General features: G+C 30.1%; 1 protein-coding gene across 8 annotated transcripts in view; it reads left to right on the top strand.

The window, feature by feature from the left end:
* Positions 1 to 27,352, top strand: part of Mgat4a (alpha-1,3-mannosyl-glycoprotein 4-beta-N-acetylglucosaminyltransferase a) — a 108,064-nt gene that overhangs the window by 21,573 nt on the left and 59,139 nt on the right. For all 8 annotated transcript variants that reach the window (XM_088187423.1, XM_088187428.1, XM_088187427.1 and 5 more), the window contains exon 3: positions 12,441 to 12,552. In XM_088187423.1, coding sequence (XP_088043549.1) covers positions 12,441 to 12,552 — 112 coding nt within the window. The remainder of the gene's footprint in view (positions 1 to 12,440; positions 12,553 to 27,352) is intronic.

The following is a 27,352-nucleotide window of genomic DNA, read 5'->3' as shown; positions in this document are numbered from 1 at the left end:
CTGATTTCTCAACGGGTACGATACAAGTACATTGTTACGTAGATATTATTTATAAAATTACTGGACAATATTAACCAAAATGATTGTAAAATATTGCAAGGCGTTCGCAATAGTCTCGGCGTTATCAAGGCCCTGTTATAAATTATTCCCTAGACTTCCACGGAAGTTTTATTCCAATCACGTAGAAATCGTGGAACGTCAGAATAATGAGCTTGCCATTTTGCATTGTTACTTGCCCATGCAACTGGAATACACTGAACACACTTTGTCACTTCAAGCAAGATGCTCGAAATATGCGATTAGTTGGGGTTTTTAATACTTATTATATAAACTATTATTGCTACTGGTTTATTACAATTTGTTATTAACTACAATATTGATTAAAACGGTGGTTATAATTTAAGGAAAAAATAAATAAAATTATTAGATGATAATTTATGTACACTCACTGAAGATCTAAAACCATTATTATGTTGTCTGTAGCCTCTAAAAAATATGCAGGGTTTTTCACTCACCTAAATTTAAAGTGGTCCTCCAAATGGTGGTGAAATACCTAAAATATAGGCAGGCGTTTAAGATGTTTGTTGAGTAATGAATGCTAATTCCAGTAAGGTCAATCAGCATGTCATTTTCATGACTTTTTTTATTTTTCCAGTTTTTATTGCCATTTAAAACTTCTCGTAAGCTTATTTTGCGAATTAAATCCTTATCTACCGCGTATTCTTTTATTTATTTACTTCGTTTTTAGTTTTAAAGCGTTTAAAATTAGTTAGCTCGTACGATATAAAAAAAAAATTTTAATTGCGTAGATTTAGTTTTTTAGTGTCCGTTGAGGCATAGTTCAGGCGCTTAACTATTATACGGGTCTCTTGAAACTCTTCCAATCAGCATTTTTATAGTCAAAGAAAATTTTATTGCATATTTCGACCTCACTTTATAGTGTAAAAAACACAAGAAAGTGATCCGAGGACAGATCCTGAATGCATTGAAAATCTGAGATCTCAGCATTAACCTTAATTAACGATATATCTCAAATTGACGGCGCCATGCTGCTGATTCGTGTCGCGTATGTAGTTAAAAGCTTCGTTAGGGATCGATTCACGCAGGAACAATTCCAATGCACATCTCCAATGTTGCGATTAAAATCATCAAACCCCCAATACCAAACACTGCATCGAGATCGCGACAGGTCAATTCACATATTCCCTGTTTCAATTTTTATTATCTTATTTTTATATTTATTTTTTATGCGTTTATGCGCGCTTATTTTATTGATTTATTTACAAATACTCTTCCGCCTGTTCAGAAAAAGACATAGTTAAAGGTGTATTTTTTTTAAAACGCGTGGTTTTAAATATGTTTCGGTGACTACGATAATTTCAATTTTGTACTCACTAATCAGTAGTTCTTCACTTTTATATCAGATTCCACTGGAACTATTCAACTATCATCAAGGCACTTCCCATTTTCAGCTTTAACTCTGATCACATAGCATTCTCAGACTGATTTGTGATTTGTGTCAGAGTAGCTGATGGCGATTTTTTCAAACAATGTTTTTATCGGCTTTATACCAGGAAATTTATCTATTTTGAAGTTAAACGTCAGCTTTAGATCTACCAGGCTATAGATTGTCTTAGGCGCAACTGGCATAATGTCTTCTTTATCAACTGGAGGTACTCTTTCTAATGCGGGCATTTTATTTAATTAGGGTCATCTGACTTTCCAGCGACGAGTATTGTACTGAAACGTTGCCTTTTCTAGTGTATCGTCAGTCGATCAAATCTCCGTTGTTACGGGAGGGATACTCGGTGGTTTAGTAGTTCTAGTCACTTCTGGAAGTTTTTCGATGCGGTTTTGATTCCAGACCCCTGATGTCTTGTGGTAGGTGTAAGGTCTCGCCTTATAAAATTTTTTTTAGGAACATCTGGCCTTACAGATACTGCTTAGTTTCCTCTGTTTATTCAAGGAGGCATTGCATTGTTTGAAGTGACTGAATAATTAGTTTTAATATGTTACATCCGATGCTGATAAAAATATACGCAGAACACTGCTTATAACTAAATACAAAGTCCATGTTTCAGGGATAATCATGCTTTCGATAGCTTAATATGACTTTAGTAATTCTTAAAAAATACATTTCAAGACGAGCGAAATAGGTTCCGGATTATTACCGTTGTAACATAAGTGAATAATACTAACAATCACATATCATTTTTTAATTTTATTATATTAGATAAAAATGGATAAAATTGGATTATAATAAATAATTTGTTTTTATAACATCAATACTTTATTTATTTATTTTATTATCCTGATTTATATACCTGTCAATTTCGCCTATAAGTAAATAATAGATTATGAAAGATTACTTCAGAAAATGTGAAAAATCCGCGCTGACTTATTACGCTGCATGGACATCGCTGAGGTTTTCGCGGAGTATTATTACTTCGTATATGACAAATTATATTCAGCTCTCAACCGCAGCATAGGCAATTTGACGTAGCGTAGGGAAGCTGGTCCTCTATTTTAGGCATACGGTTTTGGAAAGCTTGAATCGAGTAGTTCTGCAGGATCGAATTTCATTCCTGACTTAAACTGAATGAATTTAAGGCTAATGTCTTCACTCATTTTAAATATATTTTTAATCTGTCACTAATAACTTCATCGTTTTCGGTCACTTGAATCCAAAAAATAGTAATAATTTGTTTATCGAATCACAGTCCATGTCCATAAACACAGGCGGCAGGCTTTAGAGGACCAGTATCACGGTCTCTAACCTCTTTTTTGAAGTCACTAGATACTAAAATCTAGTTAGCCGACATTAAAAAGATACTTGAATAAGTTTGTCGCATATTTTAAATAATTACTTGATGAGCAATGATACGCTCATTCCAATTCTGGATCCACTGCTCATCCTCTGCTTTATTAATTAATGACATATATCCATGCGACCAATTTATGCTCAGCATATTTAATAAATGCTGATGACCTAAAAGAGTATTCGCATAAAAGCGGAGTCTTTACTAAATATTGGCAAGTTTTATTTTGTTTTTAAAATTTCTTTATGATTCAGCTAGGAGCGCTTTAATCAGAAATTCCTCCGTCGATGACTTAGGATTAACATTCAGGCAGCAACGGAGACTTAGTATTTTAATTTGTGTCAATGTTAATGTGATTTACAAAAGGGATTTCTACAAACAAGTTTAAAGAGTACCAATGGGTATACCGCTTTCGCCCGGTGTGATTCTTTGAACGGCTGGTAGTTCGGGAATTCCAGGAATGGTCTTCTGGTCTGTCGGTGAGGGCGCGTGGCTGGTTGCTCCGGATGGCTGCTGGTAGATCTTGGCTCTCTGGTCGTCTGCATCGCTGGCTCTGCTGTCTGGGCCGTCTCTTGTCTGGTGCCTCAGCCGTCTGCCTCATCGGAGTCCTTTAGGGGTTGCACGCTTGCTGGCCAATCGCAATTGTGCATCGGTCTCCTAAACAATCGCTGCAGTCGCTTCATGTAACTCGAGAAATCGGATGTTGCATTTTCGAAAGCAAGCTTTTTGCTTGTCCAGACTTTCGAATTCTTCGGAAAGGGTTTGCAATGTGGTGATTTATTGCGTCGTCCGTACCGCTGTGTCACAAAAGGGATTCTCTTAACGACTCGTGTTGTGTGGTCAAAAGAAATCCCTCTTGTGCCAAGATATTTGTCTCATTGCTAATGAATGAACGTTTTTGGTCACGGTCACAACATTGAAACAATCACCTTTTAAATCTGGACTTATATGTGTAGTCGCCACAATTAATTTCAATAGTTGCCATTTGGAAAACATATAGCGGATTAAACTTTCTAACCCGAATCTCTCAATCCATTCAAATCCAAGTTTTCGAAACCTTATTTTTTGATACAGATTGTATGGGCCTATACGGGTTTTACCTTAGTTTTGAAGCGCTACCGAACACAATACGTTCACGTGCACGTGATAGAAACGACCCGATTGTGTTTTGTCGCCTTTGTCGACATGTTTAGTGGAACAGTTTTCGTCGCTCGAGTTTCCAACTACATATAAATAAATAAACGCACATTACGTTCTCACTTTATTCACTAGCATTAACTGTCGGTGTCCTAATTCGATTTTAATTTACATGAATACAATATACGTTACGTATAATTATTATATACATACACAAAATACAGTGAACTGACGAATATTTCGAACTTTTCCCTAAGGGAAAGTATTTGTATTAATAGTTTACGTGTGGTGAGCACTGAAACGTTAATGCTGAAAAAATATCTTGAGAGCTGGGCGTAACCCAAGGGACTATGATCGATTTCCACTATTTATAGGTTACGGTATAATTACAAATTCTCTTTCGAGTTGCAGAATCCATCAGTTGATTGATTTTTTATTATTAATATAAACAGACATCTCTAATTCTTAGATGAAGTATCAAAAAACAATGATAATCTGAACTTTTAAATACGTACACACCGGGCGCGAGCGATGAGATATTTTCCCTCTCGATCGCTCGCGTGTTAAGTGACGAGAGCGAGTGAAAGATAAGGGCATGCGGTCCGCATACGCCCGCGCCTGGTACACACATTTTCAATATTTTCAATAATAAAAAAAAATGTTTAAATCTAAATTTTTTTATTAATAATTTATTAATGACTTTCAAATATCCATATTTTCATTGGTATGGTATGGTAAATCAATATTGTTTGATCACCATACTAATATAGTTTGTATATTCTATTTATATTATAATTAATTATTTTTTGGTTAATTAATTTGGTAATTGTTTGGTTAAGTATTATAGCTAATTAATTTAATTTCATGATAACAATTTTTTTTATGCGTGTATACATTTATACATTTTATTAAACATGTGTCGTATTATTTTTAAGTGATTATATTAAAAAAATTATTTGACATCAATAATAAAGACCGCTACCTTATTACCTGTTTACTGAGCGTAAAGTATTACATAATTTTATAGTACATTTTATCTGCTTATTGTCGTAATGATGGAACCGCTAGTTTTATTTTTGGTTAACCGCTGAATAATCACATTGTTTATAAACCATGAAGTCTAGTCTTATTGGTTTTGACATGCATATGCTCAGAAGAACATGACCAATGTGTATAAATGTGATCTATTTTTTACATTTACTTTGTAACCGTAACAATTATAACGTTAACCAAACTAGATCAGCTGACCGTGTCCATAAGTTAACTGATAATAATGGCGCTTGCAGGGTAATAACATATAAGGCAATAATAATCCTATCTGTAATATTTAAACAGTTCATATATACAAATATAGGTACATGAAGTATATAACAGATAGTAGGATTTGTCCCTTGTAAAAAGCGTATTTCGATAAATATCAATTTCCCTTATTTCCTGTGTCTCATACCTGGCTGCTCTCGGGAATATTCCAAGTAAAAGCGGAAAGGCGTTAAATCAGGATATTTGGGCAGATGCGCCATGCCTCCCTTTTGACTTGTATATTATACTTTTACTATAACAAATAAAAAGATACCGTAAAAACTGGAGAAAAAATTAAGCAACTAATTTAATTTATATTTTATTTAAATTAAGAAATAATTTTAACTAAAATGTGTTCATTTACTTATTTTAATTAGATTTTAGTGTTTGTGGCAAGTAAAACAAGTAACTAGAAGGGGAGTTATCAATAGCATTTAAAAATAAATATTTACACCACTATATTTTTTTTTTGAGGGAGTCTCAAAGCAATATCTGTGTAAATATTTTGTCGGAGCATTTTTATATTATTGTAAATCTTTTTAATAGATCAATCCTAAATAAATAAAAATATATACATACCCACTTACCTAAAAAGAAACATTCACTGCTTTTCACGCTATGGTGTTAACCCGCTGGGCAGTATGGCCGCACGTATGCGGCGACACTCAATGGGTCCAGATAGAGTATCGCCGCGCATACGCGTCCACGACCATTTCACTCGATTTTTTTATTTTATGTTTGTAAATTCGATTTATTTATTATTTATCATGACCATACTATTTATTATCAGTAATATTTCGATAATAAAATTATAAAATTATAATAATTATTAGTATTTAGTATGTGAAAAACTCGTAAAAATTGCGAATATTACGTATGCGCTATTTTATTTAGATTTTTTAGATTTTTGTAATGTCGATCAATTATTTATTAATCTCGGTAGTACATATCAATGATATTTGGATATCATTTATTTATAGTGAAAAAAAATAGTATAATAGATGTACACAATCTAAAATCATTGTTTGTGATTCTTGGAATTGATACCATCAGGATCACAGATGTTCTTTGAAGATTCCAGGCCTAAAATGGAAGTAAATATCGTATTCAAGATTTTAAAAATAATTACGGAAATAAATTTCAAAAAAATCATATCAGTTTTGTCAACTCTGGTGTTGTAAGTAAAAAAATTAAAAATAATAAATGTAAAAATATTATTATTTTATAATAATATTTATTTATTTACATAGTAATATCAAACATCTTCAATGAGTTTGTTTTGAGAACAAGCAGCATGTGTTTCTCATTTCAATTTAGGTTTTGCACGTGACAAATTGCTTTTAGGCACACAAAAGAGATTCGCATTTTTGGTCAAATCCCACTCTTATCAACCCTCAACAATGCATATAGATTTTTTTTAGTCTTTTCGGAGAACGCTTTGGTATCGGATCGCGACAATTAGTTCGATAATTATTTCATTTCTCTCCCGTATCGTGTAAAAATCGTAAATTTATAAGCATGTCCCGTAAAATGAGTGATCAAGAAATAGACAAAGTTTTCATCGATAGTGAAGACGAAAATGTGATGGAAGATTTAGAAGACTTGGTGCTCCATCTAAACAATTCCTCAGATGAGGAAACAGACTCCGAAGAGGAGGCTGAACGCCACTCGCTCGACGTCCTCGAAGAGAGGAACGAAAGTGGGAAGATGGTGATTTCTCCCCTCAGATACTAGAATTCAACAATTCATCATCTGGAATTCAGTCTTCATTTCAAAGGGATACTGAAATTTACTATTTCACCCTTTTTTCAATGTTGAAATTATGAATAATATTGTAACGGAGACAAATAAATATGCTAATCAAATAAGCATAAATATGAGTGCAAATTCTAAACTGCAAAAATGGGTAGATACAAATATTTCGGAAATGTATGTATTTTTAGCTACTATAATGTTGACTAGTTTGGTTGGTAAAAGTTCCATGAAGGAATACTGGTCAACAAATCCAATTATTTCGACTCCATTTTTTCGAGTATTTTTTTCCCAATGCCGATTTTTTCTTCTTCTGCGAGCACTACACTTTGCAGATAATACAATCCGGAGCAATGATGGCTTACAAAAAATCCGTCCGCTATTAGAACCAATAAAAGCCACGTATAAAGCCGCATTTTACCCCTTCCAAAACTTATGTATTGATGAAAGTCTATTACTATGAAAGGGGCATTTGTCATTCAGAATTTATATTCCATCAAAAAGAAACCGTTTCGGTATAAACATTTTTGTCTTGTGCGATGCACAGACTGGCTTTGTGATTGACATAATTGTCTACACGGGAAGCCAGACGGATATTGATGTGGATAAAGCCACTGGGATTTCAGGATCGGTAGTCAAAACAATACTGGCATATTATTTGGGAAAAAGGCACCGATTATATATTGATAACTGGTACTCGAGTCCAGCATTGCACTATTTATTCTAAAATAAAACTCACGCCTGTGGCACAATTAGAGCGAATCGTAAAGATTATGCTAAATTTCCCACAGGAAAGCAGAGTCGTGGGTATGTAAAGTTTCTCCACTCTGATATTTTCTTTGGTTTATTTTCTGTTTTCTGGAAACTTATTCCAATTGTATAACATTTTTAGTTGCTCTTGTTATTCTACCTATGTAATTTTCCACATATGAGATATCGTGACTTGTAAAAGATAAACACCAAAGAAAAAAATATTACAGTACTCGTGGACCCAGAGCAAGAAAGAAGAACTAACTGATTATTTTTTATGTTTATATAATGAAACTTTACCTATATGTACACCTTTATTATTATATATAATAGATTTTTATATTTTACTATCTTGTTTTTATATTTTTATACATTATTCACATGAAAAAACTGACAATAAAATGTTTAGAACCACTAATTTATGTTATCAATAAAACAACAATTACTCTAATATAACGTGAATAAAAAATTCATAAATTGATAAAAGTGAGACATAAGTAAAACACTTACAATAAATGTTGAGAACCAATACAATTGTAAATAAAATAATAATAAGTTGATAAAAGTGAGACATAAATAAAAAATGCTTATAATAAAATGTTGAGAACCATTGAGTTTACTGTATCAATAAAGCAACATTTATTTCAATACATACGGGAATAAAATGATCATAAGTTGAAAACAATGAGACCGTAAATAAAATAATCAAAAGTTGATAAAAGTAATATGTAAATAAAAAAACAAAAAATGGTGAGAACCACTAAATTAATTTACCAATGAAGCAGCATTTACTCTAATATAAACGTAAATAAGATAATCATAATTTGATAAAATTGAGAAATAAATAAAATAATCATAAGTTGATAAATGTGAGATGTAAATAAGAAACTTACAATAAAATGTTGAGAACCACTGAATTACTTTACCAATAAAGCAACATTTACTCCTATATAAAAAAAAATACTATTGTAAATATAAAATAATTTGATAAAAGTGAGAAATAAATAAAATAAACATAAGTTGATAAATGTGAGATGTAAATAAAAAACTTACAATAAAATGTTGAGAGCCACTGAATTACTTTACCAATAAAGCAACATTTACTCTTATATAAAAAAATACTATTGTAAATAAAATAATCATAAGTTGATAAAAGTGAGAAATAAATAAAAAATGCTTAAATTAAAATGTTGAGAACCACTGAATTAACATTATCAATAAAACAACATTTACTTCAATATATACGGAAATAAAATGATCATAATCATAAGTTGATAAAAGGGAGACGTAAATAAATAATCATAAGTTGATAAAAGTAAAATGTAAATAAAAAGCAATAAAATGTTGAGAACCACTGAATTTTCTTTATCAATAAATAAAAATTCACTAATATATTAAAATTTACTCTAATGTAAATAAAATAATCATAAGTTGATAAATGTGATACATAAATAATATAAATCTTATAATAAAATGTTGAGAGCCACTGAATTTGCCTTATCAATAAATATAATACAAAAAAAATATAATACAATAAATAAAAATAATAATCGATGAAAAAAATAAACAAAACGAATTTAAAAAAAAAAACTGAAAATTAACTCACTCCCACGATGTATATGCCGAAAAAATAACTCACTACTCAAAGGGTTAATCGATGAACTGAAAAACTCCACCAGAGTGACTATTTATATACTATACTATTATACATATGTATGTCTAGATATAATATATGTACATATATCAAAGTTTCTTGTCCTGTTTTATACATTTTCCTATGTATTTTTCTTTAAATTTATTTATTATGCAATGGTAAAAAGAAAATCTCTTTTTATTATGCTTACTTTGGTCTCGAGATGCGATAGTCTGCAAGAAATAAATACTTGCTGTGTTAAATGAAAAGGAAAGGAATATGAGAAACCTCTAAAATTGCTCTTTATTCGTGTCACAATCGATTTGCTCCTTCAATCGAGAGACTTCACACTGCGCTGCCAATCAACTGAAGTGTCAGATGCACCACTAAAACAATTACGTTAATTAAGCGGCTGTAACGTTAACGTGCAATATTGTCGTTGAGTAAACTACGATAAATGGCCAACAACGTACTTACAATAAATGGGGTTGTTTTATAGTTAAAAAGAGAGAATATATGTACATATATACATATATATTTCTATCTATGTATACAAATTATTATGAATTGAAATTTGCCCCAGGCTACGCTACTTTTAATTAAAAAAATATTCTAAAAGCCCTGCCATTGAAAGATTCACTCTCTAGAAACTCGAAACATTATTTTTTTTAGCAAAGTAGAAACGTCGGGTTTAATTAAACTATATACAGATTTGCACTTTTATTTTTCCACAACCGAAAACTTGATTTAAGTATCATTTTCAGATATTATAGATTTTAATTTTTTAACACAGACTAATGACTTTAAAATAATTAAGAATAGCTTCAAGTGCCAATAATTATATTTGTATAATGATTCATAAAATACATTGAATTGACTTCTTGCGTTTGGTGCTTTATATAATTATTAAGTTTTAAAAATCATTTTTTTATGATAAATTATTCGTAGTGTTTCGCAAACTAGGTGTTCCGCAAAAAGTTAGTATGTGTTCTGCGTATTATTTGACTTGTAATAAAGGAAGACTATCGTTTCGCACCCAATACGCAAAAAATAACGTATGTTGTTTTCTTTCGGCTGCCTAATCACAACTGATGCGACACTCGACTGTCATTAGTTTGTTGACAGTTGGCAAAAATTTTAAGTAAAATTTGTTTACATGTTTTTGAATTTACAATTTTTAACTTTTTTTTCTCGTTAATACTGTTAAAAAATACGGGTATTTTGAAATTAGGATTATATAATTGTGTAAATTCTGGGAAAGGTGCATTTTTTCGTCGTCCCAGTAAGTGCATAATGGCGAGCCTCCAACTCAACACGTGCGCGCGACCCTTTTTTGTTGGTTCTATTCATAGAAAGCAATATCGAAGACATTTAAAAATCAGAAGTTTGTAAATAAAACACTTTTATAATTATTTTAACGTAATTTCGCATCGATAAATACAGATTTTTCATTATTTAAAGATCGAATTCCTCTTTCCACACTTTTTTAATTAATATTGACTTAAAAACGGCTCTTTTTCAAAGTTTTCAAAAACTAGTGAAAATTATTTCTGGGTTTGGAATCTATTTTTTGTGATTTTGAAAACATTGAATATTCAGCAAGTGACTCGTTACATTTGATAACTCTAAAGTTAATGAACATGTTTCAGTTGTTATTTTTGGTAAGAGAGTAAATGTCTATCGCAACCAATCGTACATTTAATTGAGAAATTCATGAAGATAATTAAAAACTCTGCCGGTATCTAATCAGTTTCGGTTGCCATGTCAGTTTTGCTTGACGTGTTTATTGAAATTCTTATCTATAGCATAACAAAAAAAAACAACGCAAAATATACTAAAGTAAACGCATAAACAATGAGGTGATCCAGATGCATCATCATCATATTACCAACCCAACGCTACCTGGCTCTCATTACAAAGAACGGATTAAAATATGTTTCTAGTTTTTTCTAGCATGTATATTGTTACAATCGATTTTATTATTATTATGCTAAATGGTTTTATAAATTTGTCATTTATCGAGTGAATTATGATATTTAGTTTAATTATATGCGCTTATAATAATAATTAATTAGCATCGTAACTGTCTGAGATAAAATATATAAATCTCATAAAATTTAATTAAAAGCGTTATCATATTTTTGCATTTATATTATATGTAAATATACATTTTTGTATCGATTTAGAAGCATATTTCCTTTATAAGCATTACTTCTTGCACATGAAAATAAAATAAAAAACATATTTTAAATAAACATTGAATTTTTCATCATATCGTCTATGTAAAAACATATGTTTGTCTATGTATAAAAGAGCCAAGACTTATTTATGGACACGAATCTTACAGCCGTATATCATACTTTATTACCACCATTATTTTTCTTAGAAAAAGGATAATGAAAGTTCTTGAATATTAATAAGGATGATTAAATACAACTTTTTTATTATATTGACTTCATAAATCTCTGCTAAAACTATTTGACATGTACTATTAATTAAGGCCGTAGGGGCTCAAAATCGTAATGATAAGGAATAAAACCTCTGAAAAAAAGCACACATTAAATTTGTGCTTTGATTTATTAAGTGTAGAAATGATTTTTCCAATCTTCCGATCTAACTCCTCATTGACGATAATAAACTCAAATGCCCCTGATTTACTTTAGCAAATATTATTAAGCTAATAGCTTGGTGTTTTTAAAAATATATTTGGCTTTATAAAAGTAAAAGTGTTTTTATAACATAGATATAATAATTTTGATTAAAACATATGTAATAAATTAAATTTAAATAAATATCGAATAAAATATTTTTAATTTGTTTCAATAATTTTTTATCCATAGTACGTATGTTTGTCCACAAATAATATAAGTTAATTTTTTAACATCATTTTTTATTCTATGATTTAAACGAAAAATGTATTTAGTAACAAACGCCGTTCACTGCGTTACAAAAAAGCCCTATATTTATACCTATAATAGCTAAGAGCCTTACATCGATTTTCAACTATTAATACATCTTCTATATTTTCATACTTATTGTTTTATTTTTAGATGATCATAGTCTTACTAAGGAAAATGCAACTTCGGCGACGAAACTGCCTCATCATACTAACGACCAGCATACTCGTGCAGTTTAGCTTTCTTTTCTTCATGTTGAGATCAGGTATGTTATTTGTATTTTTATTTCAAATTACAAATGTATTCCATTGAATATATCTTACTAATGCTGATCCGTTTAACTCAGAAACCCCACGGTTTATAAAAAAAATATGAAATAGGTTGTAACGTGATTTTGTAATGGATTTGGGTTTTTATATCAATCGGATAATTTTTAAAATGTTGCAAATTGTTCTCCGCTATTTTCATAATTGTTCATGATATAAAAGACTCGTTTATGATAGGAAAAGTTAAAAATATAGTCAGATAATATACCAGACATAATGGTATGTACTACGATAAGAACAACCTTAAATGTAAAGACAAGCACAAAATGCCAAAGCACATGTTTCTTTAGACTTCAAAGCAGTGAACATCACAACTTCCTGTTTTTACACACATACATTCACGCGTGCTAGAGCCGAGTCACACGAATAAAATCGTATACATCGCACGAAAATACGATTGTATGTTGTTATTGTTTCTACCTGCGCTGCAATAGCGGTAATTATCGGGAAACTGCAGCGTATCGGCATACTTTGGTGAATTTAGCAGAATTCTATAATATAAATTATTTAAAAAATGCAATTAAAAACATTTTAAAAATTAATAAAATATTTTTGTTATTTATATAGTGATACAAATTACAATTTTTTGCTTTCTATATTTTCTTTAATTGTAACCACGAACGTTTTATTTAATATTTTTTTATCAAATTGTATCTAATAACAAATTGCAAACATGGAAATGGTTATAAGCCAGTAACAGATATGTATATTACCTTTTCGTTTTTATGTTCTTCGACGGTATCAAGAGTTATACCAATGATATCATTCATTCATGACACTGTCCTCAAGAAATTCGTCGACATTTTGGGTGAATGTTTCAAAACCTTTTCCGTCAATTTAATGTGCTTAGGAAAGTATTTCAACTGAAACTGTCGATGTTTGGTTGGTTTCATTAAATGCAACACATTCGGACCAAATTTCTTCACAACAAGTATTGCAAGTTTGTGGTCTTATTTGAGAGATAGCAAGTGCATATAGTTTTTTTTCCAAATATCAGTACTGTTACTGGCTCATTTCCTAGTTTATTCACAATAGATCGGTAAGTGCTCTTAACATAATATTTTTTGGAAGTATAAATTATGCCTTGATCCAATGGATGGATGACGCTTGTTGTGTTGGGTGAAAGAAATAGTACATGTACATTATAATGTTTCAAATATGGATGACATGGTGCATATTTATAACAATCAATAGAACTTTAAAATTGAGAGCTTTCTGCTTCATATATATTTCCACATCGGTACAAAGCAATTAGTGAACATTTTTAAAAAAATGCTTCTTTAGATGTAAACCGCATAAAAAGTGATCGGAGTGTATTTCAAATTAGCACAGCTATCAAACTTTTTACGTTGTTGCTCTTAACATATTTTGAATTGTAGTTTAGCAATTTTCATGTATACTTATTTATTTATATACATTAACATAGTGCTTTCTCAGGTATACTTGTCGACGCGACTCGAGGGAATCATATCCCAGCATACCTTTTAGGAATTGTGTGAGAAACAAAAATGGATAATATTTATATATCCTCATGTAAAGATATCTGATAAACTTATTTTAAACCTTTTCTATTATATAATAAGTGAGTTGTTGCATGAGACAAATCTCAACATCTTAGAGACTTTATTGCATATGCTCTTTATAAAAATCGGTTACGATTTATGTAAGATGAAACACATTTTTATCCATTTTATTATCAAATCAAGTGGCGGTTAAGTTTATTAATAATATGCTTATAATATAATGTTGATGATTAAGTCCAGTGATCATAAAACATAGTAGTCACAAACTCATACTATTTTTATTTTTAACAACCAGACATCAGTGCGATTTTAACCCTTGACGTTGCTTTTTATTTTATTTGTTTTAAAGTGCGCTCAGGTGTTCACTCCAAGATCGGTATGCAACATCGAGTAGCATACAAACCACGAAGCATTTTTCGCCACTTTATGTAAAATCTTTTGCTGTACCATTTGCGTATAATGTAATATATGTATACTCACATACAATGTATGTACGTATGTGCAAAACGCTTACTTATATTATTTAATTTACTTTTAAGATAATATAAGAGAATCGATTTTTCCATGAAAGTTTAGATATTTTGCTGTATTTTAATATTCTGTAGTGTGATTTTTAATTTTGACAAATGGTCGATGGCGTTATTTATTATTTAATGGAGTTAACATAATCGCAACACTTTTTGTCTGATTTGCTATTACCATTTATTTGATTCTTTTAAATACATTGAATTGTAATGTTCCTAGAATTAAGCTTTAACGCTCGCGACAGCAAATTTTTTGTACTCTGTATCAAAATCAACAAAAAAATTGATATTAAAACAGTATTTAGTGAATAATAATCTACATTTTCTTGAGAAAATAATAATTTTATACAATTTTTTTATAAAAACAAGTTTTAGTTCATTCATTTATTTCATACTTTATTTATAAACGTTCTCTTTATTATCAATCGCTCCACTAATGCTGAATTTGTGACAATTTAGGCAAGTCTAAAGATGGATACAATCGTCTGAATTTTCGGTAGATAAGCTGCTTCTATTCTTATTTAAAATAAATTTTATATGTGAAAATATTTTTTCACATTTGTGGCAAAGCTACTTTTTTTCAAAGACAAAAACTTCATAGAAAGTGATGCCCAACACGTTTATTTAAATAATTATATATTATATACATGTTCCTGTTCCATAACCATTTTCATATTTACAATTTATTAATATCTACAATTTGCTAAAAAAATTTAAATATGAAATATTACTCTAGTGGTTATAATTTAAGAAAAAAAAAATAAAAAAACTTTCTACAATTTAAGCGAAAGTGTAAAAGGTGATGTCATTAGAAGATGACTATCTTTCGTTTTTTCTAAATCTTTCCGCAATATTATCTTCCATTTCGATGGGCTTTAGTATAAATGTTAACATTTCGCCGTGCTTCTTAGAACTTTTAAATCTATTTTTAAATTTACATTTAATGTTCAAAATATAACTTTGGAACAGACTTAGATTACTTTGATCTATAGTTTCTTTCCCATACTGGCTTTTTAACGAGGGATAGAAAATAAATATTCCAGTTTTTATGTCTGTGTTAATATTAATTTCAAACAAAAACTCTCCCAATTCTCGTACATTTTCAATATTGTGTGGTTATAATATTTCAATATGTTTGTTAAAAACAACAGTCTTAAAAATCATTGGTAATCATTAACTTTTACTGATTTTGAATATCATCAAAGTATTTGACAAATATATTAAAAACTTCGCATTGACTTAACAATCGTATTTCAGCATCTTACAGAAATCTCCATATTTATATTTAATTTCCTCCAAAAAAGCTTTGGATAGCCTATGTGCTTAAGTTTACGATCTTAACATTTTTAATTTGTAGATGCCTTTAAAAATACATTTTCGATAAACGATAAAAATGGGGTCCAATTAGTTTTAAAAAACTAACATTTCCCCCTCTCATTTTTAAATTTAATATATTCCCTTTTTTAAATTTGTAAACTATTGTATCTACTTGACAGAAAATATCATTTCATTAGGAAATCAGAAAATATCAGGCAATATATTTAAAATTGATTTTTGAGCCTCCCCTAATGTATTCTTTTGTTGTCGACCAATGAAAAATAAGCATTCAAATATAAAACAAGATGGCTGACAGTAACGTGACAACAGTTTTAAATAATTTGCTACGCGACAATAATTGTTATTATTTTTTCTAGTGCTGTGTTCGATATGAATGAATATAAATCTTCGGATTGAAAATAAATTATATACATAACGTGTGTGAAGATTAGAAGAATATACATCGATTAAGCAATCATAAAACAATCTTCGTGTTGAAATCTTCAAATTGATTGGTTGAAATCTTGAGTTCCATAGCTGAAATGTGAGTTTTTTCTTTTACAATACATAAATATTATCATTGATTCAGATTCAATGCACATACTCGTTAGATTTGACTGAATAAAATAAACCAGGTACGTTTTAAACGTGAGCATGTAATATATGAGGATTGAGGTTAATGTCGATCAAACCATATAAATGCTAATAAAACGTATTTTTTATCTATTGATATTTGGGGATATTATCTGCGTTTGGTTCCATTTTTACGTAGTCATCTTATTGCTCGTTAATGGCTTAAAAAAAATATACAATAATTATTATTTAAACACAATACTTACAGAGAACTGAGAATGATATGACATAATAATTTGGCGAGGATGCAACTTTTAAATTAATTTTATATTTGTCCTAAAACGTCAGTCATGGGTTCTCGATCTTTTGATTTTTCCATTTTTTGTGCCATGTAGTGGTAATATTTAGGTTAGTGAGTGAGTGAGTTCTTGTATACATCAAAGTATATGAACAAAATAAATTAAAACCATTATTGCAGCAAAAAAAAGTTCCTAGCGAAGACTCGCAATATATCAGCCAAATGACAGCTGTAGTTTCTTGTATTTTACAATGATTATAAAAATGTAATTGTATACCTGAAATAATCGATAGCCAAAATATCTAAGAGTGGGTTATTTTTAATTCCGATGTGGCAAAATATGTATTTACGTCATGCAACAATTTTTGTTCTGTGAAATCTTTTCTCTTTCGGAACAGTCAAATTCAGGATATTCAGTTACATGAAACTTATGTAGTATGTTCGTTATAAAAATATTGCTGACAGTGACTTCAACTTTTTGTTTATATGTACTAATTCTACGTTGTCGTCATATTGCTCATCAAATTTTTCTATCATAGCTTCTGAAAAATAATTAAAATCAATAAGACCTTTATCAAGAGGTAAACATTGAATACATTGTTACTACTAATATAATCCATAAATGAAATTTAAACGACAACCGAAGAGGATAAGTTACCGCAGAGAATTAAACAAGTAGATTTGCATTTATTCTTTAACTGATAAGTTAAAGTTTGCCATACGTAAATGTTATTAAATTAACTGTAAACGATACTATATAGTTGGTAAAATGTAACTTTTTGTTTACACTAATATGATACTTTTCATTATTACAACCATGCTAATAATACCATTGTAATGTTTAATTAATTTTGGTATGTATATATTTAATTTTTAATTCATTACTATTTGTCTTTTAATAATTGATCCTAGAAAGTCAATAGTAATTTTAATAAAATAACACTTACTGGCACACTCATATTTTAAGGTTTTGTTTATATTGTCTAAAATTCCAAGTGCTAGATCATTTTGAATCATCTGCAATTAACACTTTTTTGCGAAGTCATTAAATAAGTATCCGAAACAATCTATGAATGCCTTTTTCAAAAATGTTAAGAGCTGGAACAAAGTTAGCAGATGTGGCGTAATTGTGGCTGCTAACGAAACTTTTTGTTTTCCAAAATTTAATACACATTTAGAAATGTATTTCACCCACATCTTTATGTTTTTAAAAAAGTATCCCTCAATAAGCTTTATCTCAATTAATTATATATCAATTTGTATTTTTTTCGGTACATCTATTCTTTTCAGTCCATATAGGGCATCCAAATACCCGGTTCTACGGGTATTTTCCGAGAAAGAACCGGGTACCCGATTCGGTTCCGGGTAATTTTTGTAAGCCGTTAAGAGTCTAATTTTCATTAAATTTGAATCTTTGATTAAATATGACATGATATATTATATTTAATTTTACTTGAATAATTAATATCATTTTTAAAAAAAATAAGGTATTGAAATAAAATCAATATATTATGTAATTATTAATACTTTACTCAATCGAAATATTTTTACATTCCGTCGTTAGGTACATATATACATATACTTACATAATACATACATGTGTAACAGTACAAAACCGAAATATTTATTTTAACACATATTTGGCAATAATAATACAAATTGCACATGAAAAATACCGAGGAAATAAATTTTATTAAAATTATAAAAGAAATTAGATGATTGTATTTATTATATGTACTATATGTAGGTAGAGAAACAAAGCTTATTTTAGTGATGTTCTTTTTGTAAAAAGTTGTATTTTAAAAACATAACGAATCTAATGTGTTATATTTTCACCCTACAACGCATTAAAATGTATTTTTATTTACAATTGCAGCCTTTCAAATTAATCCTTATCTATGCATTCGCTTATCTCGAAATCTATAGGCCGCTAAGTGCTGTCCCTTTTTTTGTCGTTCAAAGACGTTAATCGTTTAAGAACGCCGATTCGGCTCTTCCATTTAATTTAAAGTAATGGAAAAAAATATTTAAATGAAATTAATCGGATACCCGTCAAAAGTTACCCGGTTTTCGGTTACATGAAAAACATAGGGGTAACCGGGTACCCGGTTCCGGTTCTACCCGGTTCGAATGCCCTAAGTCCATACATCTTAAAATAATCTCCTTTTTTGTTTTTTCCATCGTAATATTTTTTTTTATAAATAATAATAATTCTTATTTACGTCGAACGGGGACGTAACGAAAGTAAAGTGCAATGCTACCATTTATTTTTTATACATTATATTTTACTTGCAGAACTCTAGTGGGTCACTTGAAATTATCAAATGAGTCACTTGGTGACCCATGGGTCATAGGTTGCCGACGCCTGCTTTAAGCTATTCCAACATATAATAGACAGACTGATGGGAATAAATTTTACATTTTCGAATTATTATTTCGATGGTAACGCTATAAAAGAACGGCAAACCGTCCAGTTTAGGAGACGAAAAATATGACTGTGAGTAGTGCTCTTATTGTTTCGCATTCCGCTGTGACGTTACTCAGTGATAATTCGACAGCGTCTTCGGTGTCCCGTGTAACGCTTTTTGCGATATTTCGTTCTCGTTTATAACACGTGAATATTCATCATGTCACTGTCAAAGCCGTAAAAGAAAAGACTGGTTATCTTCTAATGTCGTGCTTTTAAATCAGAGTGAAGTGTAAATTATTTTGGTATCGAATTATATGACAAAGCAATGTTTATTGTGCTATAACACTCGACGCGATATTCACAACGATCAGAAAAGATTGAAAAATATTTTTTATCATAACGCATTTTCTTCGTGAAAATAAAATAAATACAATATGTCTGTTAGTAGAATCAGTTCACAAGTAATTAATTTAATAACTAATACAATAAAGCTATTTACTGATGGTGAATAATAATTAATCTCGTGTTTGAACGTTGTAGCGTTATTTCAATTTATCAGACTTTCGGTGAGAAAAAATGCTTAAAGTATTGAACACGTTGTGAGTCCCATCAATAGCTAATTTAATAGCGAAGAAAATGATTTTGAAAGATTTTCTTTGGCTTTATACTCAGTGGCTCCCATCTTGCCAACGCCCTTGCTAAATCCGTGTTTTCCCAAGGCGCGCCATGGCAAATTATAACAAACGCACATTGTGTAATTAAAATTGATTACATTTATGGAAAAAAATAATTAATTAGTTTGTTTACCGTCAAAAACAGTTATTTTAGATAAAAGGCTCCTTATTGTTGTGTTGTTATGTTTATTTCCAGAATATTTTTTTAGAAAATCAATGAAAATTTGAGTCACATTCCGTATTTGTGTTTTGAAAATTTTTAAATTTTAAATAAATCTTTTAATAGTAATTGTATATTTTCAAGATATTAGACTGAATGAAAGCTTGTAAAAAAGTCAGTAGAAAAACTTATGTTACGTCGAGATAACGTCTCAGCAAATTTATCGAAAGTTCCGAGGAACTGGTGCCACGCCCACCCAAAGAGTGCGGATCTATAATATGAAAGGTTTTTATTTTCTCTACTGTTTTTCACATAAAAATACGTTAACGGCAATCGTTTGTAGGAAATAAAAAAACGTGAATATTGTAATAAATATAATAAAATGCAATTAGTGGGAACTTACCCATTTTTCTATGCATTCAAAAATAATTAAATATGGTTCTTATTTTTTTTCATCAAATTATTAAATTAAAAAAGATTTTGACTCAATCAGGAGCTTTTCAATAATATTTTTTTTTTCATATAAACTACTGACATTGTTGTATTGAATTTTAAGGTTTTATTGCCAATAGGGTAAAACTTTGCAGCCCGACCCCGTAAAAGCTGGTAACAGTTTATTTTATAAACATATATAGAGAAATGTAGATGCAAATATAAATTTTTGCTGGCGTGTCCACTTTCCCTTTCTCTCTCTCGCGTATTAAGTGACGAGAGTGAGAGAGATAATGATATGGTTTTTCGCAAACTGAGATAGAACGAGTAACTCGGTTCAATTTCAGTATGCGCGTAGGCGTCCTATGGTCAACACGCATGTCGAGCGCTGCACCGTGATCACGTGGGCAAGTTATAATACCACATGCTTATCGGGGACTTCAACAGACTTTTACTGACATCTTTGAATATTTTAGGGCACCAAAAGGGATTAATTATATTTTTGATAATATAGTATTCTAACAGATATCGTTATTATATTTTTTTCATATAAAATTAAATAAATAAAAATTAATTAGTGGTACTTGATTTTGGTAAAAAAAATCGTTTCGAATATCCTTATGTATTTTCCTAGATCGGTTTATATAAATGTCACACCATAACGAATTCTTATTTATAATCGATGGCGACAAATTCTAGGATAGTCACAGATGTGGTGTTCGTATTCTGAAGTATCATTTTTATGCCTTATGCCATTTTGCAAAAGCCGACAAAGATTTTGCGTAAATTTAATATTTACGACCAAAAATTTTTCACTGATATTGCATTGGTGAGTGCCCTCACAAACTTTTATAATTATCAGTAGCGCAATTTTAATAATATGACAATTTATAAATAGCGATTATTTGGCACATTTTTCGATCGCGCAAAAATATGCGGGCTGTACGTGACAGCAGCCACCGTCCGGACGGCATATGAAATTTGCGACAGTGTGGTCGCTTACTCGAAGTCCTACGTCACGGCCGATTTTGGTTGTAGCTTCGGTTCGGACAACTTCTAGAGAGTGTAGTTCAGGCATGAGAATTTATTGGACTTATTTTACTTAAACAATTTATTCAAATTAAAGTTTGGTTATATTTAAATAGCGTAGTGTAAGTGTTTATTTTAAAAAATCAAATCTAGAAATAGTATGGAATGTGATTAGTGTTGCACAAAAGAGAAAAATTAAAATCTAAAAATTGAATTAAGCGTAAAGTAATGAAAAGTACTAATAGTTTTGGCAAAGTAATTGATATAATTAAGGAAAGCTATAGTATTTATTGCAACAGAAGAAAAATCCGGAACACATAAAAATCAAAAATTTAGTCGAAATAATTATTAAGACTGAGAAAAATAATTACAAATTTCGCGTCTCATTGACGGACGTCATTCACGGCCGCCGTTCGGACGGCATATGAAATTTGTGGCAGTGTGGCTGCTACTCGGAAGTCGGCGACCTCGGCCAACTTCAGTTGAACTTCGGTTCGGACAACTTTCAGAGAGTGTAGTACAGGCATTAGATTGCGTTGCCTACCGCGCATCCTTTTACACAAAGAGTAGTTTACATGGCCGTTAGAATGACTTCTAAACTATAACAAATTGTGCAGGTGGTTGAAATGCCCACAGAAATTTATACAGAAAAATTACCATTTGCGCTTTAAAATCTCGTGAATATAGTTGGGTCCAAAACTTAAAATTACTTTTAGTTGATTAAAATTAATTTAACACTTTAGAGAATTATGTTATTTAACAGTTTGATTTTACAATTAGCTATTAACCTTTAAGACATATACGGTATTTTGTGGGTGTGGTGTATATTATTCAATGAAATCATGTAGCCTAAATTGCGGATATATACAATATTATTCTCTCACGACCTTACGTATATTCCCACGACTTTAGTACAGTTAGCAAGTTATCGCTTATTTTCCTAGACTAAAAATACGATCATGAGTGTAGAGATTTAAGATATTTGTATGATGTTTATTAAGTGAATTTCGTATATTGTATTTATATTAAGTAACATATTTCTGAACACACTAAGGGATTTCAATGACGACAGTTTAAGCAACCTAACCACTAATCCATATTGAATGATTAATGAACAACGTCTGGCTTAGTCAGATTTGGCTTAATGGTTTAATTTGTAAGTCCGTTTTACTCTCCGTTTTGTGTAGATATTAAAGTATACGTAAAAGTCTTAATGTCCAAAATATATTATTTTAAGATACTATGTGTACAGACCGCTAATCCTTTAACATATATTTTGTTGATTCTTAATTATTTCTTGAATAAAATAAAATATTAAATTATTTTTGTTTAAATTTTAATCGGATTTATTAAGCACATTTCTTGGCTTTTTAAATGTAAGGGCTTGCATATCGTGTGTTTCTTTCTCGCATTTCGTTTGTCAACCTTTCGACTTTCAAACTGCGTCATCTTTATTAACTAGTTGAAATCTATAAAAACAGAAAATTTAATGTTAAATAAAGATTGATTAGGACATTTTTATGAAAATGAATTCAAATTAATAAAAATTGCTGTGTGCACAGATTCAATACGTGCTAAATTGTTACTCTCTGATTTGTGCATTGTTTTTTACTGACAAAGGCTTTCCCAAATGTGCGTCCAAAATTTATTTTCACTACATGTATTATGATGTATAGAATACGCGGATGACAACCTCGACCACGTTTCAATTACCTTTTTCCATTATTGAAAGTGGATTTTTTTCTAAATCCTTGCGAAAGAATCGTCATAAAACATAATAGTAGTGAAATGTAATAAAATTCAAACTTTTTTTCTATTATCTTGCCTAAATGGCCTTTTTTTAAACCACGTAGTTTTTCATTAGTTTTATAATTTTTATGAAATTATTTTAAGTTAGGTATTATAAATTTTAGGAGCTAATAATTGAAAGTGATAGCTAAATAGAATTTGGCTTTATGTGGTCACGCCCAAATCGACTGGAAACAGGTTTTATTAGAATTTATTCCATTTCTTGAAAGAGTATCTCTTTTTACGATAATGTGTTCTGGAAATCAATCTGAGAAAGAATTTTGCAAAATCATATATGAGGCATATCATATTGCTAAGAATAATACACGATGGCTTAAGGGATTGTCTGTCGGGTACATCAACTGAACTGATCTATAAATAATTTGACGGAAGGATTAACGCATATCAATAAAAGCATTTTTTACCATTTAGGAAAAAAATAGATTTATGAGTTAAAAATAACATTTTATTTTAATAGTTCAAGTTAAATATCATAAGTTTTAAGAACTAATACTATAATTTTGTTACGAAAATTTCACATTTTCAATAATATATTGAAATATTACATCATAATGCAACTTTTCATTTTATGTTACTTATTGCTAAACTTTTACTTTAAATAATAAAATAATAACTTCAAAAAAGCAATTTTCAACATAGTAGTATTGGAAATATGCTATTTAGGCAAGACAATAGAAAAAGGTTGTTTAAAGTTACGCAATAGATTCATTTTATTACATTTCACTACTAGTATGCTTTATAAAGATCCTTTTGAACAAACTTAGACAAAAATTTCATTTTCATAATGGAAAAAAGTAATTAAGACGAGCTCAACATTGTCTTTTTTGCGTTTTTTCACAAAGTAAAAATATTGATTCATTAGATTTAATTCAAATTGATTGCTTTATTAAACTAATTCAGCATTGCTTTATTAAACCAAATATTACCCTTAATTTTTTTAATATAATGTTAAAAAAATCCGGAATAATCAGTGTCGGAAAATTCCTGTCCGGAATAATAGTATCCGAAAAAATCACCGAACTATTATCTCGTGCCATTTTTATGGATAAAATTGAAAACTAAATGTTAAAAAATTGTGTTTCTCCGGTAGTGGTTGAGAAGCTGGCGCAGGGATGATGTCCGTGAATGATCCATATACTTATTTCGTGTATTTATTTAATTATGAAAAATAATATAATTAAATGACCGTCTCTGGATTGTTTGCTGCAACCGATCCTTTCGATGACTTTTTCGTACATTTCGAGCGGTATCTTAGCTATAGCTTGGCGGATGTTGGTTTTTAGGTGCTTCAACGTTTCCGGTTTGTCAGCCTAAACACGACTCTAAGAAATCCAACGGCGTTAAGTCGCATGATCTTACCAGGTATTTAACGTCAACCAAAACTTGAAATAGTGGTTAAGTGATCCATTTCGTAAAAGTGTTGTTGAAAACTAACATTTGACACTTTGAACACGTCTGATTATTGACAGCTGTCTGATTTACAGTGCTGCCAACATATGAAACTCGAATTGGATCATACTATACTAGGAAAACGATGTTTATAAATGTGTTGAATACAAATAATCGAAATTATAGTATACACTGGAGTAGAGTCTCCAATTACTCGATCCATCAACTACTCGAGTATCGAATATTAAAATTGTAAAATACTCGAGTACTCGAGTACTTTCGAGTATTTACCAAATGTACTAAAATATCTATTATTCAAATTTGTGCACATATAAAAAAATAAATAAAATACTTAGTATGTTAATTTTTACAATTATTTTAACTTCACGAACATACTTTTTAAAAACAATAATGCAAAAAGTGTCTCGAATTTAATATTACTGCTAACCTTTGGTTTTATTATTCCCGTTATGGAAAAAACCCTTTCCGTTGCTGTTGATGTTGGTCTTATTGTCATTAATGCGTTGGATAAGGCTTCTAATTTATATCTGTTCGCTTTTTATAGATATAAAATTTGATGAACTCTCTTTTTATGTTCTCTTCTTTCATTCCCTTCTCTGCTTTTCTCTTATTTCCTTCGACTATTGACAAAATAGTATTTTGTAATTCTTTTTGAATAGATTTTTTTCTTAACAAAATACAATATTCTACTCCTTCTGATTATTGCGAAGAATTTAAATCTATATCCTTCGAAGATGTATTTGGGTGAATCCCTTTCACTCTAGAGCTAAACGGTTCGCAAAGAACTAACTTTACTTTAAATGCCTTTAAAACACACAATTGTTTTGATTTATATTTTAAGCTGAGGGATCAGTATAAACAATTGACAACACTTTACGCTACAACTGCATAGTCATAAAACCTAAAAAAAATTTTTGTTGATATTTCATATTGTTCATTGCCATAAATTAGATAAGTCGGGACTGTCGAACAGAAAACACAAAAGAAATTTCTCCGTCGTACCCACTAACATAGCCGACGACCGGAACTATGCAACTATGGAACTATGAAAAAATTAAACCTGATAGTAACCGCTCTAACTCGGGACTTCGGGCATAAACGCCAAATAAAAGCAAGACGTTAACCTTTACCGGACCGAGTTAAAGTTATTTTTGTTTCTGAAAGATTTCAAAATTTTTTAATTTCGAGTATTAATCGAGTAATTTTCATAATACTCGATTATCAAGTACTTGAAAAATAGACAAAAATACTCAAGTATCGAGTACTCGATTACTCGAATTGGAGACTCTACACTGGAGTAATGGATAAAATTGTAAAACGATCATTCTTATATATTACATTGCCAATTGTACAAGGATTATTTTATACCAGTTACATTTTTAATCGATCCTATTGGTTTGTACCTAAATAATGGTAACGCCTATTTGTTCCTGGACATGGACAGTAAGACAAAAAAAACGTAGTTTTGCATTGTTCTTCCGATTCTATTGTCTGGTTTCATGTGTTTTGCTTATTATTTTTTGTATTTTTAATACAATTAGGCATGCATTATTCGGCTGATTTAAATACATGTATATATGTACGTTATATTCAGATAAATTTCTTATCATATAAAACTTAATTAATAAACGTACGCCACGTCGCTCATTTATATACATGGCAAGATACGTGTTTATACTGTGGGCTGTGAAAAATAGAAAATGGGTTAGTTTACTGATAAAAGGGTTATTCAATTTTATTTTACACATAACGATGATAGAGATTATTGCTTATTGATACTAGTATGGACTAAGCTATTTGTGGGATACAAATCCGTGGTTATGTATTATTCAATCGACCACAGCATGATAGGCTAGAGAACCCCTGAGGCCTTTTGCCACACGTCAACTCCAGACCCTCGCAAATAATAATTCGTATTCGATCATAACTCGCTTTTACTATTGGCCCCAAATGCATTCTAAAACCTTCGCGGAAATGATAGGTTATCGACTGAGATATAAAAATATATATATATTTATTTATTAATAGCAAGAAATATGCTTTGGTCACTACTTACTTACAAAATAATTCAAAATTCAATCTGAATATTGAAAAAAAATATTTTCAATCAAAAATAGTTAGTACACAAATTTTCATTATCTTCGTAGGAAGCAATGAAACTAATTATTTTCAATGTAATGTCACTGAAGCAGCAAAAATGTTTTTAATTTTTAAATGATCTCTAAATATAAAAAACCTTCCATTTATTCGACAGACTTACTTAATCTTTTCCTGAGCTTAAAAAATAATCGAATCTCATTCCGCAACATCCATATATTATATCTTCTATGCTTTGATCAAGTTTTAAACAAATTTCACGAACCACAACACAGTAGTACAATATTTTTAATGATATGGCCCTGTCTTTCATATTATTTTATCTTATGTGTGTGTGTCTGATTTATACACTATTGAACAAAGACGAGTTGTCTGGCTGTGTGTGTGTGTGTATGTGTGGCAATCCAATTTATTTCCACCGTTCTTCTATTTTCCACCATCGCATATCCATTGTCTACCCAAGAAAAGGGTGAAACGGGTCAG

This window comes from Plectrocnemia conspersa, unplaced genomic scaffold (genome assembly GCF_051122295.1).
Source record: "Plectrocnemia conspersa isolate PC_06_02 unplaced genomic scaffold, ASM5112229v1 ptg000006l, whole genome shotgun sequence".
Classification (NCBI taxonomy): domain Eukaryota; kingdom Metazoa; phylum Arthropoda; class Insecta; order Trichoptera; family Polycentropodidae; genus Plectrocnemia; species Plectrocnemia conspersa.
This window is presented reverse-complemented; position numbering and strand designations above follow the sequence as displayed.